The sequence below is a fragment of the Dromiciops gliroides genome, chromosome 1 (assembly GCF_019393635.1).
Source record: "Dromiciops gliroides isolate mDroGli1 chromosome 1, mDroGli1.pri, whole genome shotgun sequence".
NCBI lineage: Eukaryota > Metazoa > Chordata > Mammalia > Microbiotheria > Microbiotheriidae > Dromiciops > Dromiciops gliroides.
Genome location: NC_057861.1, coordinates 55,996,635 through 56,020,813, shown reverse-complemented (window position 1 = coordinate 56,020,813; position 24,179 = coordinate 55,996,635). Strand labels below are relative to the sequence as shown.

The 24,179-nt window shown below is 48.8% G+C and overlaps 1 protein-coding gene across 1 annotated transcript in view; it reads left to right on the top strand.

The window, feature by feature from the left end:
• Positions 1-21,001, top strand: part of EFNA2 (ephrin A2) — a 97,382-nt gene extending 76,381 nt beyond the window's left edge. The window contains exons 2-4 of the mRNA XM_043975378.1: positions 4,318-4,613; positions 17,257-17,322; positions 18,620-21,001. Coding sequence (XP_043831313.1) covers positions 4,318-4,613; positions 17,257-17,322; positions 18,620-18,741 — 484 coding nt within the window. The 3' untranslated portion in view covers positions 18,742-21,001. The remainder of the gene's footprint in view (positions 1-4,317; positions 4,614-17,256; positions 17,323-18,619) is intronic.
• The last annotated feature ends 3,178 nt before the right edge of the window (positions 21,002-24,179 follow it).

Below are 24,179 nucleotides of genomic sequence, written 5' to 3'. Positions count from 1 at the left end.
CAGGAAGCGATGTGACTTGCCCGATGTCGCACCAACCTTGAATGGAACTCAAGTCACCACTTCCTCATTTATGACCTTCCCCCCACATCCACGTCCTCCCTACCCTCTTTCCTTGGGTTCTTCTTCCGGGGATCTCCCAGCTGCTCCGCCAGTGTCAAATCCACCTCCTTATCTCCCCATCTCCACAAGCAAACTGTGAGAGACTTTGTCAAATGTCTGGCTGAAATCTGGGTAAAAATATCTCCCAGGCAGATCCTCTGATCTAGGGCCTGATAACCCTTCTGTCACGCGAGGAAATGAGGCCAGTCTGCCAGGCCTTGTGCTGATAAGGCCCTGCCGCTCTCTGGGAGAAGGCTGCCATCCGGCCGCCTCCGCCACGGTTGTTCTCAACAATGTCTTCGTTAAATACTTAGTAGGGACTGGGCACCGGACCAGGTACTGGAGATACGGAAGACAAAAGTGAAATAGTTCCTGCCCTCAGGAAGCTTGTCCTCTATCCAGGAAGATAGTGCACACAGATGTATATAGAAATGCCAAGTAATTTCTTGGGGGGTGGGGGGGAATCCAGAAAGGCCTAATGAAGCACCCGAACTGGGCTTTGAAGGGAGCTCAAGATCCTAAGAGATGGAGGTGAGGAGGCTAGAAGTAGATTGTCCTGTGTGACCATCGGTCCCTAGACCAGTTTGGCTAGAATAGAGTTCAGGAAAAGGAGTAGTGTGGAACAAGTTTGGAAATGTCGACTGTTCTGAGGGCCCTTCCTGCCCTGACATTCTGGGTTCTAAGGCCCCCCTCCTCCAACTCTGACATTCTCTGTTCTAAGGGCTCTCCCAGCACTGACATTCCATGTTCTAAGATCTCTTCTAGCTCTCACACTCTGATCTAGATTTTAATGTCTTTCTGGTGCTGACATTCTCTTCTCATGTTAGGGCAACTTCTAGCACTGATACTCTTGTTTTATGTTCTAAAGTCCCCCGGCTTTTCATTGTTTGTTTGTTTGTTTTTTTAGTGAGACAATTGGGGTTAAGTGACTTGCCCAGGGTCACAAAGCTAGTAAGTGTTAAGTGTCTGAGGCTGGATTTGAACTCGGGTACTCCTGACTCCAGGGCCGGTGCTTTATCCACTGCACCACCTAGCTGCCCCTGGCTCTTCATTGTTGGCAGAGTAAGAGTCTGAGCATAGAAGGATGAGGAGGATAGCCACCTGAAGGAGGCAGGGTTCTAGATGCTAGATTTGGAGCTGAGAGGGAGCTCAGAGACCATCTCGGTTCAACCCCCTCATTTTCAGCTGAGGAGGCTCTATCCCCAAGAGTGAGGTGACTGACTTTCCCAAGTCCTGCACACAGAGCAAGTGCCTGAGCTGGGCTTTGGTGCAGAACGTGAGTTTGGCTTTGGACCTTTGGTTTGGAGTTTGAGGTGAAGGTAGAAATGTCCTCTTCGAGGTAGTTGGAAATTGAGTCTGCAGCTCAGGAGAGAGGTGGGATCTGGAGACCCACTGGAGGGTGTATGTGCCCACATAGAAGGGTCCAGAACTCACACCACCTTTTCCATAGTAGGCGATGTACAATGTTCAACCAAGCTGTAACTAGCATTGGGAGAAAGGGGCTTTGTACCAGGGCACCATCTTCCCCGCCTGCACTTTGTGCAGCCGCCTTGGCCATCTTCCCTCAGGGTTTTGTCACCATGACACCCCTCTCCTGGCATCCTCTCAGAGGCTTGTGGAAGAGCCTGTTGTTAAACTTTCAGTGTGAGCATTTACACCCCAGAAATCAGCAAATGCTATAAATTAGAGCTTGATTTATTTAGCTGATTATCTTGACTTAAGAAAAGTGATAGAGAAAATGTTAGTATTGCACATTAAACTTAAAAGTGTGTGATGTGTAATTTTTTTTTTTGAGATCTGGTTGTTAAATATTTATCAGCACACTTCCAAATTTAACTTTCCCTGTACTTCCAGTAGTGGTGAGTGCTAAACTCTTTGGTTTTAGGTGTGTGTGTGTGTGAAATAGAATACCCCCCCCCCCCCCCCCCCCGTCTACACCTGCAGGTTGGGCCATCTTCAGTGTTCCAGGTGTGATAATTCCTAGTTTCAGCGCTAGTGTTCAATGATCTTCCTCTAATAACAGTAATAATACTTTTTGTTATTATAACAACAGCAATGATTGCTGTCATTTATGTAGCATGTAAAGATTTATTGTCCTCTTGGATTTCCTAGTGTCACTAGAAGGCTGTCACTAGCCACATTTGCACTAAATCCATGGGGCTGCTGGGAAGGCAACAGAGGACTGGGATCTCCCCATACCTGTTCAATTTGGTCCAGGCCTTGGATTCCCTCTTTCTGGAGCTCCCCTGCCTCTAGCCTTGCTCTGTGAAGTCAATGTTGTCATCCCCAAGGAGGAAACAGGCTCGGACTAGGGACGCTAGGTCCCAGGTCACACAGTAAGGGCCAGAGCTGAAACTTGAACACGGCTCTTTAGGTTCTGGCGGCAGGGTTTGTCCTACGAAACCACACTTTCCCCCAGGCTTTCCCCTGTCACCCTTCCTACCCACCCTGTATCATCCCCAGATGGGCCTGTATTGTAATCCAGCCAGACAGGTCTGAATCCAGGCCTACCCTGGATTTATTTCACTGAGGCAGCCTCCTCCCTCTTTGTCATTGAGGACTTTCTCTTCCCTTCTCTTCCCCACCCCACCCCACTCCACCCCCCCCCACCCCAGGGGCTGAGAGCAAAACCTGGTTTGATTAACAAATGGTCAAAGCAGACAGCACATCTGGCTTCATGGCGCCTCAAACATCTGGACAGAGGGGGCCCAAACATTTGGCTCAAGAGCCCCCAAACATCTGGACCTAAGGCTTCTTTAGCGTTTGGCTTGAGCATCCTCAAACATCTGGCCCAGGATCTCTCCCCACTTCTTCCCCCGAACATCTGGCAGTTCGCCAGTTTTCACGGGGACAGGACATTTGTTCCTAGCCCAGTTCCCCCCCAGACCGATCCTGATGGATAGGAAAGGGGAGAGACCTAAGGCAGACCAAATGGGGGCAACTGCTCCAATTGCAAATCCGGGTGAGAGGTGATAGCACATAAATGACAGTGGCCTGGCCCTTGTGATTAGAGAAAGGGGATCATTGGGAAAGTTCTCGAGGCAGACAGGACAAGATTCAACCCCCGGGCAGCCATTTCCCTCCTTAGTCGGGCCCTCTTGCGTCCAGCCTGGGCCATTCCTCTGCCCTCTCCAGGCCATCCTTCATAGAGGTACCAAAACCACATTCCTAAGGGACACCTCTGACTCCCCCTGCCCTGCTCAGAATTCTTCAATGGCTCCCAGTGGCCTCTGGGATTCAGGGCTCTCCATGATCTGAATTTCAGCTATCATTGCAGCTTTATGTATGCCCTTTCAGGCACTAGAGTGCCTTGGGATGCCCTCCCACTCATCTCCATCTCTGGAAATCAAGACTCAGCCCGGGAGCCTCTTCTTCTATGAAGCCTGCCTGGATCTCTCCAGTTACTTCTGTCTCACTCCTCCCATGACTTATCTGTGTACTGGTACCTCAGAACTGAAGCTCCCTGAAGGCAAGGGCTTTCATCTTGGTATCTCCACTACCTAGCATGGTGCCAGTACACAGTGGGTGCTTGATAAATGCTTGTTGACTTGACCACATCCATTCCTCTGCATAGAATAGAAGGTATATGTGGCTGGCTTTTTTTTTTTTTAAAGACTGGGTCTTGGGGCAGCTAGGTGGTGCAGTGGATAGAGCACTGGCCCTGGATTCAGGAGGACCTGAGTTCAAGTTTGGCCTCAGACACTTAACTTACTAGCTGTGTGACCCTGGGCAAGTCACTTAACCCCAATTGCTTCACCAAAAACCCAAAAAAACCCCAAAGACTGGGTCTTCCCATCTCCCACAGGCTGAAAGTGCAGGTGGTAGCTTTACTCCCAGATATGCAGCTAGATGTTACAGTGGATAGAGTGCTGGGCCTGGAGTTGGGAGGGCCTGACCTTAGACACTTACCAACTGTGTGACCCTGGGCAAGTCACTTCACCCTGTTTGCCTCTGTTTCCTCATCTCTAAAATGAGCTGGAGAAGGAAATAACAAACAGCTCCAGTATCTCTGCCAAGAAAACCCCCAGTGGGGTCACAGAGTTAGACATGACTAAAAAGACTGAATAACAACAAATGATTGTTATTATGGCAATTCTTGTTTATATTCACCTTTCCCTTAAAGGACATGGTCCCTGGTCTGTAGTCCCTGGGAGCCCTGGGGTCCCAGTGGACCGTGGGCCGTGCCCCTGACCATTGCCACCTCCTCTCTCCTGCCAGGTTTCACCACGGCGATTACACAGTGGAAGTCAGTATCAATGACTATCTGGACATCTACTGCCCCCACTACGAGAAGCCGCTGCCCCCGTCTGTGCTCATGGAGCAGTACGTCTTGTACATGGTCAATGATGAGGGCCACGCCTCCTGTGACCACCGGCAGAAGGGCTTCAAGCGCTGGGAGTGTAACCGGCCCACGGCACCCAACGGGCCCCTCAAGTTCTCCGAGAAATTCCAGCTCTTCACACCCTTCTCCTTGGGCTTTGAGTTCCGGCCCGGACACGACTACTATTACATCTGTGAGTGTGGGGGCTCATTCTGGGGAGGCTGGAAGGGCGGGGCAGTGTGAAGGTGCAGACCTCCAGCTGGGAGGACCCTCAGTGCCCCATTTGACAGATGAGGAAATAGCTGCTACAAACACTAGCCTGTCCATTTTACACATGAGGAAACTGAGGCCCACGCAGAGCTGTCATGGCTTGTCCAAAGTCACAGGCACTTATATCTATCATCTCAGTTGAGACTCAAAACTATTCCACGAGGTAGGTGCTACAAGCATTATTATATCCAGTTTACAGAAGGGGAAACTGAGGCCCACATAGAGGTGTAGTGGCTTGTCCAAAGTCACAAGCATTGTCTATTTATCATCTCAGTTGAGATTCAAAACCACGCCACAAGGTAGGTGCTACAAGCACTATCCTATCCATTTTACAAAGAGGAAACCGAGGCCCACAGAGGTTAACTGACTTGGTCTTGAGCACACCACTAAAGACTGCCTGTCTCATTCTAAGCTCAATGCTCTTTTCTGTTTGAAATCCACAATCTTTTCCTTTCAAATACCTTAAAAAGCTCCTCTAGCCAGAACTGAAAGGCTTGAGGTGCCATGCCATGAATAATCAGAAACATAGTAGAGAGAATGTCATTTGGTTGATGGGGCTGGGGGACATGATGCTTCCTTTTTTTTTTTTTGTTGGGCAATGAGGGTTAAGTGACTTGCCCAGGGTCACACAGCTAGTAAGTGTCAAGTGTCTAAGGCTGAATTTGAACTCAGGTCCTTCTGAATCCAGGGCCGGTGCTTGATCCACTGCGCCACCTAGCTGCCCCAATGATGTTTCTTTTTTTTATTTTTTTTTTTAATGTATAAGGTATTTTATTTTTTCCGTTACATGTAAAGATAGTTCTCAACTTTTGTTTATACAAGTTTTACAATTTCAGATTTTTCTCCCTCCCTCCCCTCCCCCCCCTCCCCTAGACAGCAGGTAATCTGATATAGGTTATATCTATATATCTCTATACATATACATATAGATATATATACACACACATATATATACACATAATAACATTAATCCTATTTCTGCATTAATCCTGTTACAAGAGAAAAAATCAGAGCAGTGATGCAAAACCTCAAAATAGAAAAAAAAAACCAACAGCACCCAAAACAAAAGAAATAATATGGTTCAATCAGCATCTATACTCCACAGTTCTTTCTTTCTTTTTTTTTCTTGGATTTGGAGATCCTCTTCTATCATGAGTTCCCTGGAACTCTTCTGTACCATTGCATTGGTGAGAAGAATATAGTCCATCACAGTAGGTCAACACTCAATGTTGATGATACTGTGTACAATGTTCTTCTGGTTCTGCTCATCTCACTCACCCAATGATGTTTCTTAATAGAAGAGACGCAACCCCAAATGAGGGATGTTCCTCCCACCCCCCAACACTTGGGGTTTGGGGTTAAATGGGGTGTGGCCCATTAGCTCTGAGCTTCTCAAGGGAGAGGAGGACCTTGTCTTTTGCCTCTTTTCGTATGCTTGGCTCTTAGCGCATAGTAGGAGCTTCATAAATGTTTGTGGATCACCTGTTGTCCTAATTGTATAGGACAATAGGTCCCCCGCAGCTGAATTTTTCTGGCTGATACTAGAAGCCACTTTGGGGAGCCATACTGGATTTCCTATAATGTTAGAGCCAGGAGGAAGCACAGAGTATAGGACAGGAGTGTGAGGGGGCCCTGCCCTCGGCCGGCTCAGTCCCTGCACAGACGCATGCTGTTCTGCCTGGGCTCAGTGTTAACCCGTACACAGCCCAACATGCACACGCTCCTTCGGCATGTTGAAGCCCACACTAGCCCCTGTATGTGTCCATATTGACACGTGCCCCAGATGTCACCTTGGGAGGCTTGCCTGTGGTCCTAAGGACCCGGGGCTAGGCCACTCTAGGGACCTTCTTCTCTCCCAAGGTTCCTCACCCATGTTATACATGGTTGAACGGCGACACGAATGTACTTGGCAGGCAAGATAACATGCTAGCCTGTGTTTGTGAACATACATGCACAGCAAATAGGACACTTGGCCTCAGTCACCTTGGGAGGCTTTGGCACAGGGGGCTCTGTCTCTCCCTGACCTCTCTTCACTGATGCCCTCCCACTGAAGGCCTGAGGAGGGGCTACTGTAGGGACCCCCCCCCTTTTCTCTAAAGCTCTCTGCCCCTCTTTTTATGACTCTTCCCTTCCCCCCCACCTTTCACCGGGGAGATAAAGATAAAAGCTTGTAATAAAAATAATATTCGTCACGAGAGATAAGACGAATAATTACAATAATTATCTTTATGAAACTCCTGTCTTGGAATGAAAAATGTAATTTTTCTGATATTAAGGGAACTTAATTTAAACACCTTTTTTTCTTCCCTGAATTAAAATAAAATAAAATAAAATGGAAGCAAGAAAATCGCTCCCAATAAAGTTTAATTTGAAACTGCGGGAGCCCCAGGGGGGTGGGGAATCTCCAAGTCTCCCTAGGGCACGGTCCATATACCCAGAGCTATTCCTGTCAAGGAGGAGGGGTGCACAGCCTTGCTGATAGGGGGTAGGAAGGGGGTTGGAAGAGTTGAACTTTCAGAACTGGAATGAACCACAGGGATTCGAGTCCTTCATTTACAGACAGGGAAACTGAGTCCCAGAGAGGTTAGTGTCATGGCCAAGGTCACACAAAGCAGAGGGAGGATTTGACCCCACATCCAGTCCTCTTCCTGCCACATTATTCTTCCTACCCAGGGGGATAGAGATGGTGAAGCAGGCAGACTGATGACTCTGGGGCCTGGGCCCTTGTGGCACAAAGCAGGCCCTCTTGGCTAGCTACCTGCTGCCAGGGTGGGTAGAAGAGCTGGCAGAGAAATTCTAGACTACTCCAAGGCCAAGACATGACCCTCTTTGACTTTTGGATCAGTTAGTCAGTATGCATTTATTAATCACCTACTGTGTGCTAGGCACCGTGGTCAGTGCCTCATAGGATCCAAGAATCATAGACTGGAAAAGCAGGAAGAGACCTCCAAAGGCACCTCTAAGTCCGTTGTCTCCCTTTCCACCACTCTCCAGGTGAAGAACCAGTCTTCAAGTCCCAGATAAGCCCCCAGACCTCTTTAGGCCTGAGCTACCCCTTAGGTAAAAAGGAAGGATTAGGGGGGCAGCTAAGTGGCACAGTGGATAGAGCACTGGCCCTGGAGTCAGGAGGACCTGAGTTCAAATCCGGCCTCAGACACTCAACACTTACTAGCTGTGTGACCCTGGGCAAGTCACTTAACCCCAATTGCCACACTGAAAAAAAAAAAAAAAGGAAGGGATTAGATTAAATTCCCTAGAGGCAGTAGAAATGATCTCTAGAACAGTGGAAAGAGCCCTGAAGGCCTGGGTACAAATCTCACCTCTGACACTACCTTTGTGACTTTAGCCCAATTATTTAAGCTGCCTGGACCTCAGTTTCCTCAGTTGTCAAATGAAAGGATTAGACTAAGATGGCCCCTGAGGGCCCCCCTACCCTTCTCTTCCAGCTGTAATTCTTATAATCCCATGGATTTTGGTGATGGGTAGTTTACTACCTCACAAGGCAACTCATTCTATAGTGCAAGGAATTTTAACTTCTATCAAGCCAAAAGCCATCCTCTCCCCCCACACCCTACCCCTGCAACTTTCCCTCATTTGTTCTTTGTTCCATTGTCTGGGGCCCGGCAGAACAAATACAATCCCCCTTCCATGTGACCAGTATGTGATCGAGCCCCCCACTCAATCTCTTTTCTTTCTCCTCAGTTCTTTTATTGACTGTCTCGTAGCGTGGCCTCCAGTCCCCTCACCACCCTGTCCTCCCTCCCCAAAACCCCTCCATTTGTCAACATGTTCTTGTCTGACCAGTCAAGGCAGGGGCAAGAGAACTGTCCCCTCCCTCATTGTAGATACCCATTCTATGAATTTGGAATAAGATGGAGACAAGGCTTTTTTTTTTTAATTAGAAGCAGCTAAAATCACATTGATATTGAGAAGCTAAGGTACAAACAGCAGGGAGAAGATTGGAGATCATAGCCTGCCAATATCTGTTGAAGGATCTGGGAATGTATGGCCTGGAGAGGATGAGGGTTACATTTGCCCCAAGTAGCAGAAGGGTTGTCATGTGGAGAAGGAAGGAAACAAGCATTTATTTTTTTTGTTTTTTTGTTTTTGTTTTTAGTGAGGCAATTGGGGTTAAGTGACTTGCCCAGGGTCACACAGCTAGTAAGTGTTAAGTGTCTGAGGCCGGATTTGAACTCAGGTACTCCTGACTCCAGGGCCGGTGCTCTATCCACTGTGCCATCTAACTGCCCCAAAACAAGCATTTATTAATTGTACTGTGCTAAGCGCTTTACAAATATTATCTCCTTTGATACTTATAACAACCCTGCGAGGTAGGTGCTATTATTATCCCCATTTTACAGATGAGCAAACTGAGGCAGGCAGCAGTTAAGTGACTTGTCCAGGGTCACATAGTTAATAAATGTGTGAGGCAGCATTGGAACTCAGATCTTCTTGACTTTAGGGCCAGTGTTTTTAGCTACTATGCCACCAAAACTACCTCTAATTGGGGAAATGAGGCTTATTATTTTGGGCCTCAGGAAGCAGAACTAGGAGCCATGAATGGAAGTTGTGAAGAAGAGAGGAAGGAAGGAAGGAAAGTTGGTTCTTAACAAGTATACCTGTCCTAATGTGGAGTGGGCTGCCTCCTCCCTCCTTGTCTGCTGTGTTGTGGTGGCCATTCCTTTCAGTTAATTAGCTCCTGAGATACCTCCAACTCTCAAATTTTGTGACTGAGTTTGTTTGACCCCAGAATGGAGAAGTAGGGTAAGGGGAGTATGTTGGAGAGAGACCACTGTAACATTCCAACAGTTACAGCTCTCCGAGGGTAGAAAAAGCAGCAGAAAAAAGATAAAAAGACACTTCATGGAGAGAGGCATTGGGTTTAGAACAAGGGAGGTAATGACTTCCCGCCATCTTGTTGAAACTGGTGTCCTCTGCCCTGGTCGGACCTCCCTGGGAGGGTGGTGTCCGGGTCTGGGATTACAGTTTAAGATAGATATTGACAAGCTGTAGCGTGTCTGAGGATGGTTAGGGGTCTGGAGGGCATAACTCATGAGAATCAGTGATGGAAAGGGAGAGGTTTAGGACAGAGAAGACGTTGGGAAGATAGGATACTTACTTTTTTTTTTTTTTTTGGTGAGGCAATGAGGGTTAAGTGACTTGCCCAGGGTCACACAGATAGTAAGTGTCAAGTGTCTGAGGCCAGATTTGAACTCAGGTCCTCCTGAATCCAGGGGCGGTGCTTTATCCACTGAGCCACCTAGCTGCCCCAGGATACTTACTTTCAAATATTTGAAAGGCTGTTGTATGGTCTGCTTGACCACTGAGTACAGAGGCACAGGAGCATTGGGGCTGGCACAGAGGAGTGGGAAGAAAGATTGGGATGGAGGGGCCCATCACTGGTGGTCTTTGAGGATAGACTGGCTGGCTGCTCATCAGGGATGCTTCTAAGGGGATTCTTGCCCCAATAGGGGTTAGATCAAGTGCCCTCTGAGGTAATTCCCAACTCTGAGGTTCTGTGATTCTGTTCCTTCCACTAATCAGACTTACCCAACAAGGGACTGGGCTGCTGAATAGGTAGTGAGTTCCTCGTCATTGGAGGTACTTAAGCAGAAACTCCTCTCTCTAAGAAGTTGTTAGGCAAATTCCTGTTTTGCATGAGGAGGCTAAGCTAGATCTCTGCATTCTCTCAGCCTGGGTCCAGGGGGCAGTTATCTTTGAAACAGGAACCCCCTGGGCAGGCTCCTTCTAATCACCAGTTCCCAACAGGGGTTTAAGCTTCTCCATCCACCCCTCTATCACTGACCAGGCTCCTTCCAGGGCTAGAGAGGGAGACTGGGGCACCCCAACTTTTCAGGACTGAAGGGGCAATGTCAAGTGAGGGTACCCTAGTGTTCCAGGGCTGGAGAGGGGCAGTGTCGAGTGAGGGCACGCCAGCCTTCCAGGGTTGAAGAGGGATAACATTGGGCAAGGGCACTCCAATCTTCCAGAGCTCCCCAAAGGCCTTCATCCCCAAGTGAATTCCCCTCGCCCCCATCTGTATCCCCGCTCTTCACCTTGACCTAGAAGTCGTGGCAGCAGATGCCATGCAGAGCCTGCGGGGGGGAGGGGGGAAGAGAATTCCAATTTCCAAGCCAGGGAAGGAGGTAAACGCCCTTTTATTCTTCCCACTAAAGTCGGATTCCTCAAAGGGGCGGAATTTTGAGTGGCAAGTGTGCCCTGAATCCTAAGTAGCGGAGGCCTGAGCCCAGCCTGCCCGGCCACTCCTGGGTACGTCTGGCTGACATTTTCACACTTCTTGTGATGTCCAACTTACCCTCATGCAATCAAGCCATGCTTGATGATACTGGGGGCTGGAATCTAAGGGGGGGAAAGGCAGTAATTAAAAACATGTTGCAGTCGGGAGGGAGTCTCGGACACCAGATTCTTTTTACAAAAGTGACATTTTCCGACCCCTCCTGAGAAGTGGAAATTTAATAGAGATTAAGACACCAGATGAAATAGGCTGAAAATGGAGGTTTGAGAACTGGTGGGGGTGGGGTGGGGGGATGATCATGGGCCCCAAAGCCCCTAGAAGTGTTTTATGATTTCTGATTTCTCCCAGAAGGAATCACAAAGGCCAGTTAAGATTTGGGGCTGGAAAGGACCTGAGTGTCCATCTCGTTCAACCCCCTTACTTGAAGCTGAGGCTTGTAGAGATTCAAGGGCACTTAGGAAGGGAGGGTCAGAGGAAGGACTTGAAGGAAGGTCATCTGATTCCTGATCCAGCAGTCGTTTAGTCCGGCTATTTCATTTGACCGATAGAGAGCCGAAGCCAGGAGAAGGGAAACAACTTGGCAGATCTGATTTCAAATCCTGCCTGAGATATTTTCCAGCTGTGCAACCCTGGACATTAAGAAACATCTCTCATCCTCAGTTTCCTCATCTGTAAAATGGGGGGGGGGTTGGAACCCAGTGGCCTCCAATGCCCCCTTCAGCTCTAAATCTGTGAGTCTAGAGTCAAGGGGCCTGGGTTCAGTTCCCATCTCTGACCTCATTTCTCTAAACTGAGCCTCAGTATCCCTGCCTGTTCAAATGAGGGGTTTAGAGGGCTTGGTTGTCCCAAAGGTGCCTCTGGGCTGCAGATCTGCTGCTGGCTGGCTGGCTCAGCTCAGGGGCGCTTCATCAAAGGGTAGTTGAATGTCTCTGGCTTTTGTGTTCCGAGATGGTTTCTGACACCCCGACTCTCCTATATTGGGGATGGAGATGAGCGTCTTCGGGAGACACAAATGTTGTTTTGGGGGCTCCCGCCGGGCTTCCCGCCGATGCTGCTAACGGAGCTTGAAATTAACAGCACATTGGGCTCGGAGAAGGCACTTTCCACCCCAGCCAACCTGAAGCTCCTGGCTCCCTGCACTTAACCGGCGGGTGATGAGCCTGTCAAGTCCCCACGGAGGGAAAGCCACAGAGTTGGGTGGTTTTTTTCCTTAGGCTTTACAAGACCTTGGGCAAGAACCTTCCTCTCTCTGGGTCTCTCAGTTTCCCCATCTGTAAAATGAACACATTGGATTTGCTGATCTGTAAGGAGCCCGTCCAATTCCATTGCTTGCCATTTTGATAATTTCTAGAGCATGGTGGTTCTCAAACTCTTTGGTCTCAGGGCCCCTTTACATATTTTTTTTTTAAAGTGAGGCAATTGGGGTTAAGTGACTTGCTCAGGGTCACACAGCTAGTAAGTGTTAAGTGTCTGAGGTCGGATTTGAACTCAGGTACTCCTGACTCCAGGGCGGGTGCTCTATCCACTGTGCCACCTAGCTGCCCCGCCCCTTTACATTCTTAAAAATTATTGACGACCTCCACAAAAGGCTTTTGTTTCTCTCTGTTCTATCAGTATTGTTGTATTAGAAATGAAACTATCGGGGCAGCTAGGTAGCACAATGGATAAAGCACCGGCCCTGGATTCAGGAGGACCTGAGTTCAAATCAGGCCTCAGACACTTGATACTTATTAGCTCTGTGACCCTGGGCAAGTCACTTAACCCCAATTGCCTCACCCCTCCCCCACAAAAAAAGAAATGAAACTATCTTATTATTTTTAGGAAAATGGTTTTGACCTTAGGGACCTCCAAATGGGTCTCAAGATCCCCCTCCCCAGGGGACTCTAGACCACAGTTAGAGAGCCACTGCCCTAAAGGTCTCCATAGCAGGTCCTATGCCACAAGTCCTGAGAGAAGGTGATGGTTCAAGTATACCCATTTCACAGATAAATAAACCAAGACTTAAAGTGGTTAAGTGACCTGCCCCAGATCACGCAGCAAGTAAGGGTGTAAGGAAGGATTCAAATCCAGGTCTCTCCCAACTTCAATTTCAGTCACTCTCCATTATTTTGTCAATAAACATTTGTTAAGCTTCCGCTGGGGCATCAGAGTAGTGCAGTGAGGGGGCAGCTAGGTGGCGCAATGGATAAGGCACTAGCCTTGGATTCAGGAGGACCTGAGTTCAAACCCAGCCTCAGACACTTACTAGCTGTGTGACCCTGGGCAAGTCACTTAAACCCCATTGCCCTGCAAAAAAACAAAAAACAAAACAGAGTAGTGCAGTGAGTAGAGCACGGGAAGGAAGAGTGTGAGTCAGGAAGAAGACACATTCTGCTGAATTCACACAGCTGGCTGTGAAAGGGATACTGGGTCTGGAGTCAGAAGACCCAGGTTAGAAGTCCTGGCCCTTACCTTCCTGACCCCACACATGACTCAGCTCCTTTTCTTGCTTGAGGGTAGGAACTCTGATCCCAAATATAGGACAGTCAAAGGTGGGAGTGAGGCTGGTGTTCATGCAGTCTGACTCCTTTGTTTTATATGTGATCAGAGATGCTCTCAGGTCACCCATGGGCTAGTGCCTGCCTGTGCCCGATGTATGCATGTACTGTGTGTTGAAGGCCACAGCAAAGTGTGGCCACTGAGCCCAGCAACGGGGGTGACAAGTGAAGTGTGAAGAGCCAGGATTCCAACCCAGGCCTTCAGACTCCAAATTCAGCCCCCCACCCACCACACCATGTATAAGACGGTCCCATAGACTTGGTTTAGTTCAACCCACTTTGCTTTGCCCTTTGCAAACCTTAAAACCATTTAAATAAACATCATCTGTTATCATTATCCCCGTGTCATCATAATATCAAATGCGACATTGGCCTTAACAAGCAGAGGAGTTAATTTGGCAGTCCTATTTGCAGTATTTTATAAACTGTGCTTGGAGTACCCAATTTGTGGCTAGAACATCTGTCTTCAAATCCTGGCTTGTGGCTTATTACCTATATGACCCTCAGTGGGCAGCTTGGTGGGGCAGTGGACAAGAGCACTGGCCCTGAAGTTGTGAGGAAGTGAGTTCAAATCTCACCTCAAAACACTTACTAGCTCTGTGACTCTGGGCAAGTCATTTAATCCCAATTGCTTTAAAAATCTGTGGCCAGGGGCAGCTAGGTGGCACAGTGGATAGAGCACTGGCCCTGGATTCAGGAGGACCTGAGTTCAAATCTGGCCTCAGACACTTAACATTTACTAGCTATGTGACCCTGGGCAAGTCACTTAACCCCAATTGCCTCACCCCCCCCAAAAAAATATGTGGCCATCTCCAGCAGTCCTGATATATATATACATCTTGCTCCTGGACCCAGAGGAGAGAGTGAGGTTGGTGACCTTACACAGCCCTCTCTCACTTAAATCCAATTCAGTGCAAGTCATGACATCACCCCGATGTCACGGTCCTTTTCGAGAATGAAGTACAAACAACAACAATATGACCCTGGGTAAATCACTTCCCTTCCAATCTACTAAAATTATTTTCAGTGCCTGCTTTGTGAAAGCCTATGTCAACCTTAATGGGGGTCAAGGAGCAATGGGGAATGGCAGAAGGAGCCAAAGGCCCCATCTAGGCAGTGTAATGTATATAAACTTGGAGTCAGGAAGACCTGAGTTCAAATTCTGCCTCAGACACTGGTTTATTATATCACCCTGGGCAAGTCACCTCATCTTAGTTTCCTTATCTGTAAAATGGTGATAATAATAACACCTACCCCCTAAGGTGGTTGTGATGAACCAGTGAGTTAACGTATGTAAAAGTGCTTGCAAACCTTAAAGTATTATATGTAAATGCTAGTTATTAGCTAGACTCATTAGTTTCTCATTTGTGAAATGATAGGGTTTGACTAGATGATAATGACACCTAGATTTTATATAGTTCAATAAGATCTGCAAGGAGCTCTCTAGGTAACTTTATCTCCAGTTAACAGATAAGGAAACTGAGGCTTGGAGAGATTAAGGTTGTGGACTAGGGTCACAGAGGTAGTATGTGCCTGAGGCAGGCTTTGAACTCAGCTCTACCCAACTCCGAGTCCAAATCGAAGTCCTCCATCTGATATGCCATATCACCTCTTACATGACCTAGCTCTAAAACTATGCCACTGGGCCAAGGTCTGCGAGATTCAATCGGTGGGGAAGAGGAGGTTTTCCGCAGGGAATTTGGGGCCCCAGTGTAGCAGCTAGGTGGCGCAGTGGATAGAGTACCGAGCTTGGAGTCAGGAGGACCTGAGTTCAAATCCAGCCTCCAACACTTCCTAGCTGTGTGATCCTGGGCAAGTCACTCAACTCTGTTTACCTCAGTTTCCTCCTCTGTAAAATGAGCTGGAGAAAATAGCACTTCAGTATCTTTGCTAAAAACAACAACAACAACAAAAAACCCAACGGGTACAAGAAGAGTAGGACGTGACTGTACAACAACTGTATCGTTGCCACCCCCACCCCCAGCAGTCTCTGCCTGTAGCTCTAGGTGGGATGGATGGTAAAGTACTGGGAGAAGCCCCAGCAAGGTTGTCGGCCTCCTGACCTTTGGTCCCCTCCGGAAGCCCTGAGTGAGTGCTTGGGGAGATATCAGAATCCCTTAATGATGACAAATGGTCGCGTGTCAGAGGTATGGGAGAAGCTGTCCCTCTCCTGATGGAAAGGGGAGGGAGGGGGCGTGGCGGGCAAGCGGTTTGATTATTTATTTTTCCAGCTCAGCTGCATCAGCAGGGTCCCCAAAACAGGCTGCGGCTCCTGCTGCTTCCTTCAATAAACAGCCCGACAGACTCTGTTGGGGAGCGGGAGCCCAGCTGGGCTTGTGGGTCTGCCTCAGGAGGGGCTGCAGGTGAGAGGAGCCGTGTACACAGTAGAGTAAAAAGCCGTCTGGACCAGACAGCAGCCGGGTCCCTCCCTTACTCACGCGTTTGGCTTTGGGATGTTGTCACTGCACTCCTTACCTCACAGGCCCCTTGGCAGGAGGGTGATAATTAATAATAGCTAACATCAACGTGGCGCTTTAAGGGTCGGGGAGCATTTCATACGTGTTAGTTGGTCTGACCCCTGTGAGGTAGCTGCTATGATCATTCCCATTTCACAGATGAGGAAGATGAGCCTTGGAGACTTGTCAAAGGTCGCACAGACAATTCGTGTCAGAGTTAAACCAGGCTTTGTAGCTCCGGGCCTTGGGCTCTTTCCCCATCTCAAGCCGGTTGTCCAATAAGGCATGAAATGGCAGGTATATTGATAAGGATGTGTGGGAGGGAAGGAGAGGAGCCAAAGTGGGATCTAGACAGACGGGAGACAGGAAACGGGAAGGATCGCTGTCAGCTGGGCCCATCCCAGCCAGCCCCCCCACTCCCCAGGCCCAAGAAGGTGGCCTTTTGGCGTGGCCAGCTGGTCTAGTGGACTCGGGAAGCCAAAGCAGATCGGAAGCAGTCCCTGAGAGGCCCGTGGGAACAAGATGGCTTTGTCTTCCTTCTCTGAGGGCAGCTTGGGTGCTGCCTCCCTCCCCCTTCCACTGTCCTGGATGTCCCGAGCCTCCTTCCATGGTTTGAGGCCAGCCTGGAGTGACAGCACAAGACCTTGTCTGTGGCAAAAGAAGCCTAGATTCACTGGCTCTGGCCAGCTGTGTGACTTGAAGCAGGTCCCTTCCTCTCTCTGAGCCTCAGTTTCCCCATCTGCAAATTGGAGGAGTTGGCCTAGAGAGCCTCTGAAGTGGCCCCTTCAGCTCCAGATCAGTGATCCTTTGGCGTTCTGGTCATTCAGCAAAAAGTTGTAAAGCACTTACTATGAGCTTGACAGAGATAAGAGGGTGTGGGATGAGCTCAGTTCTCCCCCTCGTAGAGGGACTTGGCTTATTCTCGGGTTACAATAATACATGATAGTCAGTGGGGTGGGAGAGGGCCTCCTGGAGGAGATGGCATTTTGTGTTGGGCTTTTGAGGCCAGTCACATTTTCAGTAGTCAGAAAGAAGAGAGGGATGGTATCCCAGGCAGAGGGAACGACATAGGCAAAAGTGCCAAGGCAGGAACTTTGTGGGGCATAGCACAGTAACTAGAGCACCAGCCTATGGAGCTAGGGTCATGGTCAGCACTTAGCGGGACCGGACCTTGCTGAAGCAGGTGGTGAGGCAGTGGGAGTGCCCACCTGATGGGATTGATGGTCCTTGTCTGCTCCTAGGGGGCCCCTCCCAGTCACACCTGTGCTCTGCCTCACTAAGCCTGTAACAATCTCCTCTTCCTTTTCCCTCTTGTAGCTGCCACTCCCCCCAACATGGTGGACCGGCCCTGTTTAAAGCTGAAGGTTTACGTGAAGCCAACAAGTAAGTCCATCTCTGGGCTGGGGAAGGCTCACGGTGGGAGGGACCTTGGGCAAAACCCTTCCCCTCTCTGGACCTATAATATGAGGGGTTTGATCTAAAAGGCCTCTTCTCAAAGCCCAAAGGGAGAAGTCAACTGTTTTCTCTTTTTTCCTTTCTCTGTTTCTGTCTTCCTCTCAGGTTCTTTCTTTCTGTCTTCCTAACTCAGTCTCTAGTTCTCTATGTGTATCTCTGTCTCTCTCTCACCTCCCTCCCTTTCTCCTCCCCTTTCAGTCTGTCTCCGTATCTCTCTGGCTTTGTTTCTCTCTTTGTCTCTGTTTTTGTTTTTTGTTTGTTTGTTTTGTGGGGCAGTGAAGGTTAAGTGACTTGCCCAGGGTCACACAGCTAGTAAGTGTCAAGTGTCTGAGGCAAGATTTGAACTTAGGTCCTCCTGAATCCAGGGCCGGTGCTTTATCTACTGCGCCACCTAGCTGCCCTTCTTTGTATCTCTATTTTCTCTGTTCTCTCCTGGTTCTCTCTCCTTTCTTTATCTCTCCATATCTGTCCCCTTTCTCTTTATCTCTCTTCTTACTGTTTCTCTCTCTTTTCTCTCTGTCTCTCTTCCCTTTCTCTTTCCCTTTTCTTTATCTTTCTGTATCTTTCTCCTTTGTCATTCTCTCCTCTGCTTTTTTTCTGTCTCTGCTCTCTGTCTCTCTTCTCTGTCTCTCCCCTTTTTGCCTCTGTCTCTCTTCCCTTTCTCTCCCCTTTTTCTTTATCTCTCTGTATGTTTCGCCTTTCTGCCTCTCTCTTCTCTGTCTCTGTCTTCTCTGTCTCCTCCCTTTCTTTCCTCTTTCCGTCTCTGTCTCTTCTCCCTTTCTCTCCCCTTTCTTTCTGTCTCTCTCTCCTCTCTGCTGTCTTTTTGTCTCTCCTCTCTCTGTGTCTCTCTCCTCTCTGTCTCTGTGTGTGCGTCTCTCTCTCCCCTCTCCCTTCTCTTTGGCAGGGGTCTATTTTAGGAGTCAAGTTGAGGTTATAGCCAGGCCCAGATGGGAGTAAGGGGTCATTGTCGGGACGTGGGGCAGGCTCTGGGTTAGGGGCCAGCATCCAGGGCTGGAGTTGTCAGGTACCAGGCATGGTGATGAATGAGGTTAGGGTCTGAGGTTAGGGTAGAGGCTAGAATAGGGATGGTTCCTGGGCCCAACCCCCAGACTTGGGAAGGAGCAGGGGTGGGGTGAGGGTGGGGGTGGGAGAGGAGGTGTGGGGGAGGGGGGTTCTGGCCCCTTTTCTCCATCTCCGATATGACCTGTGCCTTTGTCCCCGACAGACGATTCTCTGTACGAGTCTCCAGAACCCATCTTCACCAGCAATAACTCCTGCAGCAGCCTCAGGGTGTCCCAGCTATTCCTCTCTGTGGTGCCCGTCTTTTGGACCATCTTCACCTCCTAGCCCCCCGGCCCTCCTGCCACCAGGCACCGAGGGCTCGGCGTTGTTGTAGGTGGAGCCGGGGAAGACGGAGGGAACCCTAGAGGGATGGGGGCAGCCCTGCTGTTTCCTTTACTCAAAACCCCCCCTCAGACCCTGTGTGCCCCTCCTTCAGGAGGCCAGGGAGGAAGGCCTCGAGGCCGCCGTGCCAGACTTCCACCTTCGGGACCACACAGAGAGGACTGAGGAGGAAGCAGATGGTGTCTGCAGGCACTGAGTTCACGGCTGCCCGGGAAGGTGACCTCCAATCCTGGAAAGTTTAAGCCTTCGGGAGCCTCTGGGGCAGGAACAGCTGCTTCCCCACCCTGGGGCATGGGAACGAGAGCTGCTTATAGACCAAATAGAGAGCGTCCTTCTTGTTTCGATTTGGTGCTGTCATCCCTTCCTCCCTGACTCTCCGACCTCTGACCTGCCCAGGGACCTTCACAGAGATAGAAGAGGCTGCCACTGCACCAGGATGGTCATTGCCACCCAAACTGCTGCTCCTCCCTTTCCCCTCTGCATCGCTCCAGCCACCTGCCCCAGAGACAGCAGGCAAGCTGTCATTTCAGAAGGAGCAGAGACGGCAGGGGGACGGGGGTGGGACTTGGGGGGGTCCATACCCTTTGGTTCTGTCCCCTTCCTGCCCATCTCCTTGCCCTGAACTAGTCCTTGTCTTCTCATCAGACTGAATGCTGCCAGGACAGAGCTGATTGAAGACTTTTGTCCTTGAGATCACTGGGGAACCCATGCCCTGGGGAGGTCAGAGGTGCTATTGGCCTATGAGTTCAGGAGTAGATGCCTGGGGTGGAGGAGGGAGCTGGGGACGATCTACTAGGAATAGGCTGAGCTCAGTACCATGATCCATAGGGTCCAGCTACAGACTTCTTTGGGCTATGTGGTCATGGAAAAGGGACAAGAGGCAGGCACTGGCCATGTCAGCCTCTCGCCTATGACTGCAGGTCGGGGAGGGAAGGGGTAGAAATACCTCTCAGTTCTTCTTCTTCTTCTTTTTTTAAGTGTATTTTCATTGTTTTATTTGAGACTCGAGTTTTTAATTTATTCTACCGCCTCACCCCCCTGACCCAATTAAGACTTTGGGGAAGGAAACAGGGGTCCCTGGCTATGGATCTGGTCCCACGCTCCTGATCTGCTCCCCCAATTTCCTTCCTTTCCTCAGCCCCTGTTCATCACTTTCCCTACTCTGTGCTCCACCAAAACACCCAAACAAATGAGCCCACATCCCAGAGGAAGTTCCTAGCCTCCCTGGCCCAGCTCCTTTCCACTGCTGTCTTTCCCCATGGATTTTAGGGGTTTCCCTGATTTCTTGCCTCCATCTCTGGCTTTGTCTTTCCTTGACACCCTGAGCTAAGTAAGGTCACAGCTGCCCCAATGGGCCATGGGGGAACTCCTAGATCTGGGCTCCAGGACTGTGGGCTTTTTTTTTTTTTTTGGAGGGACACGGTATTATGGTGAAGGTGGAAGGAACCATTAGGGGAATGCACATTTTGCAGACTTCAGAAGGGATAGCGCCACTTGTTATCTGGGTCCCCTCTTCCTACCCCCTTCGGAAGCCAAAAGTCTGAAGCAAGAGCCTAGAAAGGAGGGAGGGGTGGCCATTCGGTTCTAAGGGAGGTGGCTGCACTGACCCAGATCCCCAACTGAAGCCACTGGCTCCTGGGTGCCTGCAGAGAAGGCTCTAGGAGGTTCTAAGGAAAAACAAACAAACAAACCCGCCCCTCACTGCCCTCTCTGGAGGAGACAAAGCCTCCCCATCTCTTACCCCGGTGTCTGACTCCCCTTCCACTTCTTAGCCTTGGTGCGGGCTTGAGTCTCCCCCACGTCCCAGAGAGAACAGCTAACAAGTCCCTCCACCAGGCCATAGTTCAGCACCCCCTCTGCTCTCCATTGGAGGGGGCCTTTTTATTAAGGACCCTCTTGTTTCTTCCTTCCTTCCTTCCTTCCTTTCTTTTCCTTTTTCTTTTTTTTTTTTTTTACAAATGCAAATGAATCTACCGATTTCTATTGCTTCAAGTAATCTGTCTCTGAGGAAGGGAGCAGACGCTATATTTCTGTAAATAGAGCCCGCAGGTACATACTGTGATTTATTTTTAATGCAATGCTGAGAATGAACTCGGTGGAGGTCTCTTTCTCTCTTCCTCCTTCTTTCTTTTTCTGTCTTTCTCCCTTTCCCCCCGCCTCTCTGTGTCTGTCTACACCTGCCACCTTCCTCCTCTCTCTCTCTCTTTGTCTCTCTCCTCTCTCTATCTCTTTCTTCTCTGTCTTTTTCTCTCTTTGTCTCTTCCTTTTCTCTCTCTTTCTCTCCCCCCTTTCTGTGTCTCTATCTACCCCCCATCTCCCTCCTCTGTCTTTTCCTCTGTGTCCTCTCTATCTCCCTTTTTTCCCCTCTCTTCCTCTCTTTGTCACTCCCTCCTTCACTTTCTGTTTCTATCTACCCCACCTCCCTCCTTCTCTTTTCCTCCATCTCCTCTCTCCCTCTTCTCTCTCTCCTTCCCTCTTTGTCTCTATCTGCCCCCACCTCCCTCCTTCTCTCTCTTTCTCTCTTTTCCTATCTCTTCTCTCTCCCTCTTCTCTCTCTTCTCTCTCTCACTCTCTGTCTCTTCCTCCCCCTTCTTTGTCTCTGTCTACCCCCACCTCCCTCCTTCTCTCTTTTCCTCTGCCTCCTCTCTCTTTCTCTCTTCTCTCTTTTCTCTCTCTCTTCCTCCTCTTCTTTGTCTCTATCCCCCCCCTCCTTCTCTCTGTCTCTGTCTCTCTCTTCCTTTTCCCTCTCCCTTTCCCTCTCTTCCTTTTTCAAGGGGTTGGGGTGGGTTTAGAGTAGAAGCTATAACTTGCAATAAGCTCATTTTGTCCGTCGGAATTTCTCCTCCATCTGTGCCCTCCCTCCCCCCATAACAGTTTCTAAGAAAAACCGACAGACAAAAATTAAAAAAAAAATCCTTCAGACATTTTAATGGAGTAAACACATTTATACAGATTTCATATTTCTATCTTCCTTTCCTTAATCTGTGTTTTATATATATATTATATATATATTGTGTATATCAACCACGAGGTCCTGAGGACACAGTGAGAGGAAAAAATTGGAAGGTGAATTTAGGGGAAGTGGTCTCCCCACCATGGTCTGGTTTGACGGGTGTGCCCTGCCCCACCCCCTGTTCTGGTGGTCTCGGACGTCGTTGAACATCCTCCTCGGTTCCCCTCTGCCTCTTCCTCCAGCCCATTGTTCGGGATCTCCCACTCCTGGCCCCTTCCCCACCCCCCATCACCACCCAACTTTGGAATCTGTATTTTTTTATAATAAAATAAAAATAAACCTTGTGGGATTTGAGTGTTACCTCTGCATCTTCCTCACCCTGGCCTCAATCCTTCTAGCAGAAATTTTCAGGGGACTCTGGGTATTGATCCCAAGAGTGTTTTGTTTGATTGGTTTTTTGGAGTTTTTTTATGCAGGGCAATGAGAGTTAAGTGACTTGTGCAGGGTCACACAGCTAGTAAGTGTCAAGTGTCTGAGGCTAGATTTGAACTCAGGTCCTCCTGAATCCAGGGCCGGTGCTTTATCTGCTGTACCACCTAGCTAACCCCGCCAAGAGTGTTTTAATGTTGACAATTGCCTTTGCACACACTGCCTCATCTGATCTTCACAATAAACCTGGAAGGTGGTAGATGCCATTGTTACCCCCATTTTAACAGATGAGGAAACTGAGGCTCAAAGGTTCCTGCCCAGGAACACGCAGTTACTACATGTCTAAGGTAGAATTTAAACCCAGGTCCTGCTGACTCCAAGTCCAGAATGCTGTCCACTCTTGCCAGGGTTTCTTAACCTTCTCAGGTACCCTGGATCCCTTGGCAGTTTAGTGAAACCCAGGGTCCCTTTCTCAGAATAACGTTTTTAAATGCACAAAAGAAAATACATGAGAATACAAAGGAAACCAGTTGTCTTAAAATACAGTAATCTGGTAGAAGAAGGAAACAAGTTTGTGGGCCCTACATTAATAATCCCTCCTTCAATAATTTTTTAGGGATGAGGGTGTCTGTATTCTGGGCAGAGAAACCATTACAAACCATTAGCATCTTCTTCTTGATTAATAATACTTATTATATATATATATATATTTTTTTTTTTTTTGCGGGGCAATGGGGGTTAAGTGCCTTGACCAGGGTCACACAGCTAGTAAGTGTTAAGTGTCTGAGGCCGGATTTGAACTCAGGTACTCCTGACTCCAGGGCCAGTGCTCTATCCACTGCGCCACCTAGCTGCCCCGATGACCAGTATTTCTGGAAATGAAGACGGAGGAAGGAGAGTGATACATAATCAGCCCAAAAAGGTAGATTGGAGTCAGATTGTGATGGGCTTTAAATACCAAATATGTTTGTATTGGACTTGGCCTAGGAGATTGGAAATGTTACCTTGGGTTTTTATCATTCCATTCCATTCCATTCAATGCTATTTGTCATCCTTCCTTGTTGGGTGTCCAAAGACAGGTGGGGGAGGTATGGGAAGCAGAGAAGGAGACCCGAGGACCATTGGTGAATAGAACTTGAGTATTGGGGCAGGGGTGATAACAACAACAACAACAACAATAACAATAATTCAGTTCACACCCTTTAATCACAGGTGTCCTTTCCAGGGGGATCTTGTCTCTTTTCTCTTCTCCCTTTATACTACTTCTCTTGATGATCTCTATGGACTTATTTGCCATCTCTATGCTGATAATTCGCTCCTGCACCAACCCCTCTGCTAACTGCCAATCTCACATGCCCTGCTTCCTTTCAGACATCTCAAACTGAATGTCCAAGAGAAATCTGAAACTCAACATGTCCAAACTAAGCTCATTCCCTTCCCCACTAAACCATCGTACCTTCCCTATTACTGTGGAGGGCAATACCGTCCTCCCTCAGGCTCCCTCTCTGTCTCTCACCCTCCGTATCCAGGCTATTGCCAAAGCCTGTCAATTTCCACTTTGTGGCATCTCTCCAATATGCCCCCATTTCTCTTGACACTGCCTTCACTCTGGTGCTGACCCTCATCACCTTGTAGCTGGACTATTGTAATAGCCTGCAGGTGGGTCTGCCTGCTTCAAGTCTCTCCCCATTCCAATCCATCCTCCATTCAGCCCAAAGTGATGTTCCTAAAATTCCAACCTTGTCAGCCTCCCATACTCAATAAACTTCAGTGGCTCCCTATTGCTTCTAGGGGCAAATACAAAATGTTCTGTTTGACATTCAAAGCCTTTCATTACCCAGCCCCCTCTTACAAAGCCTGGCTTGTTACACCTTGCCCTTTACTCTTTGATCCAGTGACAAGGACCTGAATGTTCCATGAGCAATACCCTCCATCTCTTAGCTCCAGGCATTTACTCTGGCTGCCTCTAATGCCTGGAATTCTCCCCCTCCTTTTCAAC